General features: G+C 36.6%; 3 protein-coding genes across 3 annotated transcripts in view; 1 reads left to right on the forward strand and 2 right to left on the reverse strand.

The window, feature by feature from the left end:
- Positions 1 to 767, reverse strand: part of LOC117106779 (hyaluronan and proteoglycan link protein 3-like) — a 3119-nt gene extending 2352 nt beyond the window's left edge. Inside the window, exon 1 of the mRNA XM_033248220.1 lies at positions 617 to 767. Within this exon, the coding sequence (XP_033104111.1) occupies positions 617 to 673 (57 nt within the window). The 5' untranslated portion in view covers positions 674 to 767. The remainder of the gene's footprint in view (positions 1 to 616) is intronic.
- A 737-nt stretch (positions 768 to 1504) lies between these two features.
- LOC117106810 overlaps positions 1505 to 11357 on the reverse strand; it is a 13457-nt gene continuing 3604 nt past the window's right edge. The window contains exons 4-14 of the mRNA XM_033248272.1: positions 10981 to 11183; positions 10390 to 10529; positions 8736 to 8998; positions 8294 to 8449; positions 8028 to 8068; positions 7336 to 7463; positions 6319 to 6592; positions 5895 to 6091; positions 3563 to 3981; positions 2988 to 3093; positions 1505 to 2751 (exon numbers count right to left, since the gene is read on the reverse strand). Coding sequence (XP_033104163.1) covers positions 2572 to 2751; positions 2988 to 3093; positions 3563 to 3981; positions 5895 to 6091; positions 6319 to 6592; positions 7336 to 7463; positions 8028 to 8068; positions 8294 to 8449; positions 8736 to 8998; positions 10390 to 10529; positions 10981 to 11183 — 2107 coding nt within the window. The 3' untranslated portion in view covers positions 1505 to 2571. The remainder of the gene's footprint in view (positions 2752 to 2987; positions 3094 to 3562; positions 3982 to 5894; positions 6092 to 6318; positions 6593 to 7335; positions 7464 to 8027; positions 8069 to 8293; positions 8450 to 8735; positions 8999 to 10389; positions 10530 to 10980; positions 11184 to 11357) is intronic.
- On the forward strand, positions 5206 to 5889 carry LOC117106811. The gene is made up of 2 exons (XM_033248273.1): positions 5206 to 5603; positions 5761 to 5889. Exons 1-2 carry the CDS (start codon positions 5297 to 5299, stop codon positions 5781 to 5783), a joined length of 330 nt encoding a protein of 109 aa, XP_033104164.1. The 5' UTR covers positions 5206 to 5296; the 3' UTR covers positions 5784 to 5889.

The following is an 11357-nucleotide window of genomic DNA, read 5'->3' on the forward strand; positions in this document are numbered from 1 at the left end:
CTTACTCATCAACTTTGTTGACACGACAAAGTATTCGATAGTTTGGACAGGGAAACACTATGGAAACTTCTTTCTACGGTTCAGAAACATGGAGAACTACAAAATCACTACAAAACAAGTTACAAGTTTTTATCAATAAATGCCTTAGATACATCTTAAAAATCTGGTGGCCAAGGAAGATATCCAACGAGAACTGTGGAGCAAAACCAATCAGGATGAGATCAGCAACCCAATAAAGAGAAGTGGGGATAGGCCATACTTTAAGGAAAGACCCTACAAATGTCACCAAGCAGGCCCTAGACTACAACCCGCAGGGGAAAAGAAAACAGGGCAGACCCAGGAACAACTGGCGTACCGCTCTCTACAAAATCTGAAAAATATCCGTTCCATGGGGGGAGGGAGCCAAAGCTGTGGCAGAGACGTGGAGACTCATGGTGGACGCCCTATGCTCCTCAGGGGGCCAAGATGATTAAGATTAGGAAGAATAGAAGAGTGTGTAAAGATTGCTCATACCATTACAGATGCACTTTAATTCAAGGTAAGGCAAGCTTTTACTAATTTACTTGATGTTTGATATTGATTATCTTTTATAGGACCTACTTTTAGTGTTCCTTACCTGGAGTGCTGTTACCCAACACAGAATCAGGATAGTCTTCACGAAAAAAATATCCATTTTATGCTTTTCGAAAGTTGAATTAAATTAATTACTGTTGTGCAGTTCTTCAACTCCAGCATTGCTGAATCCGGGTCATAAAGTGCCACGTCTAATCCTAATAATCCTTACGTTTCCTGCATCACCAAGTAAGGAATTGATTCACTACCATTTTTTCCTCCTAAATACAGTATAGCATCAGTTAAAATGTATGAATGAGCGATAAGTCATAGAAAAGATTGCCCGAGGGTCTGTACGAAGGCAATTCGTGGATCAAAACTTCATTAGCAACAAAATAACCAAACTGCAAAGAATTTGTATAGGCTTTAATAATTTGTAATTTATAGCTTTGTTTCTTATACGATTGCATTATTCCTTTGATATACCGGTAGTTTTATATGATTTTCTGTTCTATGAGTATGAAATAGAAACAAACAAACGTTGCCTAACTGATCATACTGTAATTGATCGCCCAAAACGCCTCAGAAGTTATCTTCGGGAGTATAGAAAACAAAAAATTTGCGGGGCATGCCCCTAGGGTGATGTTATCTCGATCGGCCCCCACTATCTCCCCCCCCCCACTTCGGAAATCTCTACACCCGCCCCGATCATAATCATCATTATCATCCTCATTATCATCCTTGATTACCATATACAACATCATCATCATCATTGAATTTGTATTCATGATCGTTGTCATCATCATAATTATTATTTTGATTGAAGGTAAGGTTTGCAAAGGGATTGGTAAACTGTATCAATCTCACGCCTGCAGTGATAATTCTACAATATCTAGGCCTCGATTAAAATGATGGCCTTTTTTAATATCCCCCAAAAATAAACCTTGCAAAATAATGTTCGTATTTAATTTATTGGCAATTGCAATCAAGCTATTTAACAAAACTTTTGACCTTAAATAATAAATAGGCCTATGTTTTACTTACAATTTAAAACAAAGATATAATTCCATTTCAAATTCTTGAGAAACCTTTGAAATACGGTAAATAACTCTTGATGGAAATGAACTTGTTATCTATACTGTATATTGTGATTGAGTTGTCCCGCTTTATGTCATTTTGTATTGCTTCTCTCTGAACAATAAATACTTTCATTCGTTTACATCAAAACGTTAATAATTAATTTGTTACCAATAGTTGGCGACCATAATTAGTATGACGTATGACGTAATCATGATGCAAATGACGTAACACAATGAATTTTAAAATGTTGTGTATTTATGAATATAGTTAAAATATTGTCTCTTTTAAAATAAAATATCAACTGTACTGTATAACTGTGCGACGAATGTCAGCATGTTGAAGTTAGTTAACAATCTTGTGCAAATACATGGGCATAATATTTACAATTCATAGAATGAATTCATAGTGAAGTAATAATTTAATGTCTCTATACAATATATTTTAAATTTTTTTAAATAATCTACACTAAGAGTGTAAAACAAGCATGTCCATTGCTGACAAAATCCTCTTGAAAGTTAACATAATTCATGTTACAAAAAGTATGTCTTCGCGTGAATTCACCATGGAGGTATTGTAAACCTGATCACGCAACTTGGCCTATTTTTGTATTTCTTAATCATGAAGCCATAATAGTACACAAAAGAGACAAGCAAGATTTACTTTTCGTTGAAAATTAATCAAAATTAATAAATAAATAGGCCCAAGTTTACAATGTGAATAACTACGCCCTGAAATACTATCACATTCAATGATACCAAATATACATTATTCTTCTCACTCAGGGAATCATTTTCCCCTAATGACATAAATTATAAATAGTCTTCAAACTTGGCCTAAATAGATGGTAAATTATTCATTCAAAATGAATAGTATATTAAGCTTGTAATCGTTTAGATCACTGCTGAATCAGTTTTCCTGAGCATTGCGTTTGAAGTTAGTCTACCCTATCACTTCTAGCATAACATCTACAAGCTCGTCTGTTTCGGTGTAGCCAACATCACGTTTGCCTCGAAGAGGATTACTGTTTGCGTACTGTGAACACTGTTTGGATGCAAGCTTCGCACACTTCGAATTTCCGTTTCCAGAATCACATACGGCGGTTTGACATCTTATGTGCACCTAAAACATAAACAAGGATGTATTTAAATGAATAAGGTAGGCATATTGCGTTTAAACGACCATACAGAGCAACCGAAACGTGTGGTGTTTAAGATAATGGAGCACCTTATTTGCGCAACTGTTTTGGCCGAACATTTCCTTAGCATTTTAATAGTATACAGGTCGATCGAAAAGCAGTTTTGGAGAAGCAGACATTGTTTTAATGCAAAAAGTAAATTCAAAAACGTAATACTTACATCTTCCGAAAGGCCGTAGTAAATAAATGCGAAAGACCGTACTGAGAATTTTTTTACTGACTGAACATTCGAAGGCTCCATCTGTAATGTTCTATCGACTGGACATCTGTTGATGAATAAACAATATTACGACATTATGAGCATTGCTTGATATATCTGTCAATATATAGTAATCTTGCTATCCTGTGATTATGATTGGTTTTCGTAAACGGTTATTATTGTTTAACTGATCATACTGTCTGCTGACCTTAGGAGGTCTTGTTTGGCAGTATGGTAAAGGATAGGCAAACAAATCTGGAACGATACGTGTAACGTACGTATCATTATCATTGCCATAACCATTATAATCCTCCTTCATCATTAATACAACACCCACCATTATCGTCATCGTATTCTTGATCGTTAGTTATCATCACCATAAATATTATTTTCCTTCCTTGCACATACACTATCATCATCATCATTATCATCATCTTTATCATCATTACTATACCACCACCACAACCACATTGAACAGAAAGAACATGCTGACAAAATTACATAACAAATAGGCCTATATGTTCATTCCTCCTTACCCATCTTCAATCAAAACATGTGGACTAACTTTGCAACCCGGAGGCTTGTTTCTTGGTACAGCGTAGCAGTTGTCAATTTGCAGCTCTTTATTTCTATTAACACCTTCAACACTAAAATACAGACGCTTGTTGATCTTGACCGGCAATGGTAATTTCTTCTTGTTCACCTCGGTGCCATACCCTTCATCTTTGTACATCTTCAGCATAGCCTTCAACTCTGATCGTCCGGTGAGACGGATGCCTTTGAGTGTATCGTTTGGTGTGAAGGTGACATCGTAGAAATACGTACCTTTCACTTCACATTCGACGTTAATTCGGAATTTTCTTTTTTCTCTAGTAATTTGTGATTTTTTTCCACCATACGGTTTTGGTGCATCTCGAATTTTATTTTTGAATACCAAACGCTTTGGCTTTGGCTCCTATATTTAAAAAAAAAATGGATAATAAGTATGCATTTTTAAACTTACATTCCTGTACTTTGTAGGCCTTAACATTATATTTGTCAGAAATGGTTTCAGATGTCCCAAGTTGGATGAAGCTAATTCCGGCCTTATGGTAATAAATGAGTTTACCTACACATCTAATTCTAATTTGCCGCGCGTGATGAAATCCAAACGCCAGCTTTCTTTAAGACAATTGAAAACGCAGAATTTGCGGGAGATGTATGGACTCGTTTCATGATTTTTGCTTGCTCACCTTTTCACAATTTCCATGGTCGCCAGGAAACTCCCGCATAGCAAAAGAACTGGACCCTGTGTTTTGTGTAAATTGTATTTCACTATTGAAAATCTTAGTATTCTTTAGGTGAGTTCCAGCTTGTGACATTGTGTTCAGGAATTTGTGTGCTTACCAATTATGCTTATTCATTATACTAGTATAGGCCTACATTTTGAACAGACAATATTTTTGAAAAATTGTAGTTGTTGAATATATGACATAGAATACATTACGATAACCGAGTGTCTTAGCGTACCACCGGCGATCTCCAGCGCTGAACTATTAAGGTCTTTCTCAACCACCGGCGCTCTCCGTCGCCCATACATAGAGGCCAGTATTTACTCGATTTTTACCTATTTCTATTAAGAATTACATGTTGGGATAGATTTCTTTGCATAGCCATGGCCGTATTCGACTGGTCGTTCTTCGTTACCACACCAACCTGCGCAATATGTGCCGAAAATCCTAATTAACGAAGACAAGTCGGATAGAAAACTTGCAAATACTCGACAAAACAAAATGACTGCATAGTTACCGCAATACACGCTGCGTAATCAAGGCTGCTTCGGATTTTTCGTAAAAAAATGTTTTCATCCATTTAAAAAAATTCCTGACGATGACATAATTAATGTCGAAATATTGAATCCCAACACGATGGCGTGTAGGCCTATTTCATAGAGCTATTAAACATTCTTATTCTTATTATATCTCTATGGCCTATTTCAATACTTAGAGTATGTATTATACTTTCTTAAAAAAATTCTGTTAGCCTACAATTATTTTTTGATTTCAATGTGGTATTCAATATTAAAATTTTTATTTTCTGAAATTTAACCTAAATTATATTTTTTTCGGTCACGTGTATAACTTAACGCTGATTAACGCATTCTGGTCCCATTCTGGTTACGTTAATTTTCGTTGTCAACGAAGTCTATTTTACAAACCAGTCGAATGAAAATAATACTCAACGAAAATTCGTGCTCAACGAAATGAACCAGTCGAATAAGCAAGCAAGAAATGATAGTCTTTCGAAAATATTATTTCAAAAGCGATAATTTTTTTTCCAACTTAGATTTTTTTATCCATAAAACCCCAATGGATGCTGAGAAAGTCCTACAGCTGATTTTTGATGATAGCGAGAGCGACGAAGAGGAGTTACAAGGCGAGCTTTTTCAAGGCAGGAACGGCAACGACGACGAGCGGGAGAGAAGCGCTAGCAGCAGTGAGGAGGACGATGGAGAAGACGATCCACTTGGGCCTAGACAGCAACGAATGGTGGACAGATTCGAATGGAAGGATCGTGCTTATGACGATGCTTGGTTAGGTAAATTTATACATTTACTTATATACGAATGCTTATTTGGAACTATTATTACTGTTTTCTATTCTTCAAACATGTTAATTTTTATTATTATTATAGGCCTACCTAGGCCTCCCTAATTCTTTTTTCAATCGCCTTTTTCCCCCTCTAAACTCAACAGAAAGTGACGTAAAACTCAGTTGAAGTGAGCGATCTCTAAAAACGTCAAAAAAAGTGCAGTTCTGCAAAATTAATCCGGCTGCGAAACTATAGTATTATCAGGAAATTTGGTAAGCTATCTTAAGGTGTACTTACCACAACTCTGGTTCCGCAATCATCGAAATCAGTGGTCATAATGTAGTGAGTAGTGTTAAATTTGGTGGCTCTGCAATGTTTGCTCCACGCGTCAATAAAACGCAAGAGATTTGGATTCATGTCGTCCACGTACAGTTTTGGTATGTAAACTGTCATTGATGATGGACCACAGTCAACGGAAGGTGTAGGGATCGCCACTGTTGAAGGAATAAAATACATAATAGACTATTAAACTTTTATAATTGTTTTAAAATTTTCATTTTAAATTTACTGGAGTGTCGTGGGTTCAATTCCTGGCATAGTAACAGGATTATTTCACACGACCAAACCAACTTCACGCCCTAGCCTCATAATGAGAGCATCTGGTGTTTTGGCCGGCATATCCTTGGTCTTGGGCCTGAAACTAATAAATTAAATTACTTACTGAGTCTGAAGAGCCACTTCATTTTGGGAGTGGTGATAGGAGGGCACTCCATTCCACATGCGTCAAGACATTCTACGAAATTGATGCCTTCATCTGGTTCCATCGAGTACATAGTTCCAGGAATCAGTTGTTTGTATTGGTTGGGAAAGCGGATTCTCGTGGGGTCATCTGGGTCGACCTCAACTTGACTTTTATCAGAGACATCAATTTGTAGTACGGGATTGCCAGCCATGTCATTTATATTGATAAACACGGGCTTGGTGGGCCGGTTGAACTGTTGGAGTAGGGTGATTCAACAAATTAGTTTAAAGATATTTAGTTTACTAAGAAGTGAATACAAATCACCATTATTAAAGATGTAATAAAATAATGATATTATTGATACTGATAATAATAGCAATAAAATACTGTTTGATGATATCTTATAATATTATTTATGTATTTATTTTAAAGATTTTTATAACGCACATATCCATTTATATGAAGAAAAAACTGTTAAAGGTGCTTTTTTGGTCATTAGGGAGTATTTCTAGTTTCGCATGTAGTATAGCACTACTAATATCATTCGAATCATTCACCTCCTTCCAGGTACCCATTTATACTTCTGGGTGAAGAAAAGTAAATACCGGTGTATATATATATAAGGTGTCCTGCCTTGCCCAAGGACACAAACAGTGTGACGAGCTCGGGGACAAGCATCAGTCTCAAACCTACGACATTTCGATTGAATGCACAACGCCTTACACACTGTACGACACGCTTCATGATATGATATGGTAAAACAGCACAACACAAAACCACATAATATAACACATGGGTAGGGGTTCGGGTTCAGAACATTGTGGTCGTGAGTCTGAACACACACTGACTTCATTTCCCTGCCAACCATACTTATATCAGTGCAAGGATACGCAGAATATAGGTCTTATAGTCTTGCGATTTATATTAACGTTTTGAAAACTATTAAAAACTTCAAACCCTGATAATGTGAAAAGAACATTGAGATATAATTCTCACCGGTAAATCAAATTTTATGCTCCAGAACTTGTCTTGGACCTCAGCGGTTGACATTGGTTTTGGAAATGATTCTTCTTTGATTATTTGTGGGCCTGCTGGTGGATCTCCAAAGCCTGGTGGAAATTTATCTGAAAGAACGTTGAAGTGTTACACCAAAGTAGATTTTTACAGATACGGGACTACATAAGAACGTAGGCCTACACCCATAACACATCTTATAAAACGTCCAAAGACCTATCAACCGATTTGTCAAAATGAATATGCCGCACGCAGTGTAATGCTTCAACATACAGTAACTCGGAAATATCTTTTAGGAAAAGTCAATCTTACTACTTTATTGTGGAATGCAATCAAACGCCAATCAATATTAGTCACATTAACTGAATCGAACCAGTAGTCCTGAGCTGGTCTTTGCACAAATTGAACTATGTACACTTCCTTCTCGACTGAGGACTGTTACCGACAGACACCTTACACTTCCTTCAAAGTAATGCAGTTTTCGGTTGCTGAATTCGGCCACACATCTCAACCTCTAAGACTAGGCGTAAACAAATACACTAGTGGTGTACTTGGGCCTGCACGTCAATATCCATATTGGGACGATTTGTGCAGTAAAAACGCCAATATCAATATCAAGTATACTTTTTTGGGATTCTTTCTAGCTGTTCCAAATAGTATCAATAGGTACTTACTTTTGACCAAAAGTGTCAATGTTTCATAAGAACTGTAGAACCTGTAAGCAAATGTATAAAACTTGATGAAATACTTATTATGTGCATATTCTAACAAGAAAATAATAGATTTTATGAGAAATTAAAACTGTTTTAATGGATTTTAAGTTACTTAGGTTTACCAATGAGAATACTGTAACTCTCATTATTTTACATATGCCTAACTCAATATTAATAACATTTTCCTATTAATCGTTTTACATTAAGATATGTATAAAATATCGTACCCGTCAACATCGACTGAGTGGAAGAGGATGAAGTGCTTTCCAATGTCATCCTCTTCAGGTGTCCAACTAACTGTTCTGCTCTGGTAATCCTCAAATTTTGTCATTTTACCAATTTTGAATGCTGCACTCGGACGCTCAATAACCAAAACTTTCATTCTAATAAAAAGAACCATACAAAGAACTGATATTATTATAGTTATTAATACTAAGGTAGGTCCTATATCATTGAGAGAGGAAAAATAGGTTCTATTTAGTTTCATTAAAATGAGAAAAGCATTACAATCATAAAAATGCAAGAGATGCTTCATTAGTCTAAAAACAAATTCAGATCATTTATATTATAATGATTCTTTGTATTTCAAGAGTATATCCTGAGTGATAAGTCCCTATTATTGGTTGTACTTGTTATGGCATGTGAAAGAATGAATACAGTAAAACATACTCGGCCTCACTGTAAGCCTTTATCTCGTAGCTCCATGGCTCACCGGGTCTCAAGAGATGGCACCTTTGAAGGTTATCACCGAAATCGAGTAATCTACACTCTCCTTTAGATTCAACTCTGAGTAAAAACTGGAGTGGGACTTTTGAAAGGGCGCCACCTTCTAATGCACCGGTGACTCCTGGTCTGAAATCTTCAATCGTAATCGGTACAGCATACCACCCGGCTTCCATTTCTGTTACAGGGAATGTATATTTACATCTGTTCTGTAATGACAATATAATGGTCCATAGTTAATTTAAATGTTAGTAACAACAACAACGATTATAATAATGATGATGACGATGTTCATTATGATGATGACGATGATAACCACGACGATATTGGTGATAATAATGATATTGATGATAGTATTGGTGATGATGATAATTGACTGTACTTACAGCTTCCAATATTATCATAAATTAATATACAATTTCCAATATTGTCATAGCAACTCAGTATAATTAAAGAAACATAATCTGATATGAGATACATTTTTTGCATGTTGTTTATATATTTATTTAAAAATTTTTATTTTATATCTATTATATTCTCTTTTGTTAAGGGATCAATTTGAGACAAATTTTTAAACTTCTAATCTGATTCCTAAATCGTAATTTATAGCTATTAATTGTTTACTTTCACATGGATATCGATTTGAATAAATGTTACTGAACTGAACTGAAAAGCTTTCAATATGTAATGTCATTACAACTTTGCATACTCATTGCTTCCAATAATGTAATAACAACTTTGTATACCTACTGCTTCCAATAATGTCATAACACCTTAGTATATTTACTTCTTCTAAAATGTCATAACAACTTAAGGCAAAGAACTTAAATAGCAGAAGAATGAGCTGTTCCGCGTATTTGCATTAAAAACGATGGAACATCCGCCCTCATGCGGTTGCAGTAAAATTTGAACATTTTACTAAGTGGAGAAACTACAGGAAACAAACGAACCAGAGCGGCGCCTTTATTATTACTATATAGCGCCGCCGCGCGGATGCAGTAAAATTTTTCTCCGTGTACCCACAATGCATTTTGACCGGATGTTCCACTATTCTGGGAGGTGCTCTATCTTCTGCTATTTATTATCTTTGCTTAAGGCCAACTCAGACAGTGTCGTACGATGCAGCCCGACGCGATTTGTTGTCGCGTCGGGTCTGTGTGAGTTGAACGCAGACGCGATGGTGTGCGTCGGGGGCAGTCGCGTAGTAGAATATTAAACATGTTTAATATTTCTCACGACGACTTAAGACTGTCCCCGACGATAAATCGGGTCGGGCTGCGTCGGCCGACGCCTTCTGAGTTGGCCTTTAGTAAACTTACTGCTTCCAATCATATAATAACAACTATGGATACTCATTGCTTCCAACAATGTCATAACAACTTAAGCCAGACACTCACTGCGTCGTACGACGGTAGTACGACGAATCCACATTTGCTTCCAGCGAGCGATAGACGATGCAACGCCGTCTGCTGATTGTCAGTGGCAATCTGAACGGATCCTCATTAAAAAGACGATCCGTTGGGTCCGCGTCTTCGCATGCATTCTTCGTCGCGTTGCCGTCGCGTCGCACGCAGTGAGTAACCGGCTTTAGTATGCTTACTGCTTCCATTACGGCGTTTTCAACAGGATCGCCACATAATTTATTCCTTCCGCATCTTCCTCTAGAACAGGCAACATCCGGGCACTCGTTTGGTTTAGTGGACCATCTACATCGGATTTTATCGTCATCTTGATCGGAAACTGAATTATTTTTATAAAATATCAAATGAAATTTTTGTTTAATATGTTTTCTGGATGTACAATATGTTATAATATCGAATGTTACTAACGGCAGAGTTTTTTTCGGAATGAAAACAAGTATGAGCGTAAAGAAATCGGCCTGTTTCACGTCTCTACACTACGGTTTTCTGCATATACCAGAGACGTAAAGACAAGTCAAGTAAACTTTCCACGAAGACCCACCCTTTGATATTATTGTTAAGGTCAAAACAATAGCAAGTGTACGTAAACACGTTTGTTTGTGGGGCAATACGTGTTTGTGTCGGACAAGTAGGTATTCTTGGGTCTGTTCTTGGGAACATTCTGTCCTAATTTCTTTCCGTGTCTATACATGTGCAATAATGCACACTTGACCAATAGTTTAACATTCTATTTGAAGAACAAGGTAATCAGAGTAATTTGATTGGCTTACCTGGAATATAGATAGAAACATCACCACATTCTTTGACGACACTGATCATTGCAGGATGTGTTGTTTTAGGTGAGGAGTTTGGAATTGTCAAATCAACTACGGAAACCATTCTCCATGCGTTTCCAGCTCCTCCGTAGTTCTTTAACTCAGACATCCACTGGCTGTTAAAGTTGAACTCGTTTGGAAGCTGTGATTCTTGATAGCTGAAGCAGTTTCATTTTATAATCATATTTAATATTGATTATCAACTTGATGTTAGTGTTTCTAAAGTCAACAATTTACGTATCTGAGTTTTCACTACATTTACGCAGTATATTTATATGTTTCAAAACACACGTGTACACACACCCACACCCACCCACCCACATACACACACA

The sequence above is a fragment of the Anneissia japonica genome, unplaced genomic scaffold (genome assembly GCF_011630105.1).
Source record: "Anneissia japonica isolate Jap-2015-1 unplaced genomic scaffold, ASM1163010v1 scaffold2471_len1564793_cov202, whole genome shotgun sequence".
Classification (NCBI taxonomy): domain Eukaryota; kingdom Metazoa; phylum Echinodermata; class Crinoidea; order Comatulida; family Comatulidae; genus Anneissia; species Anneissia japonica.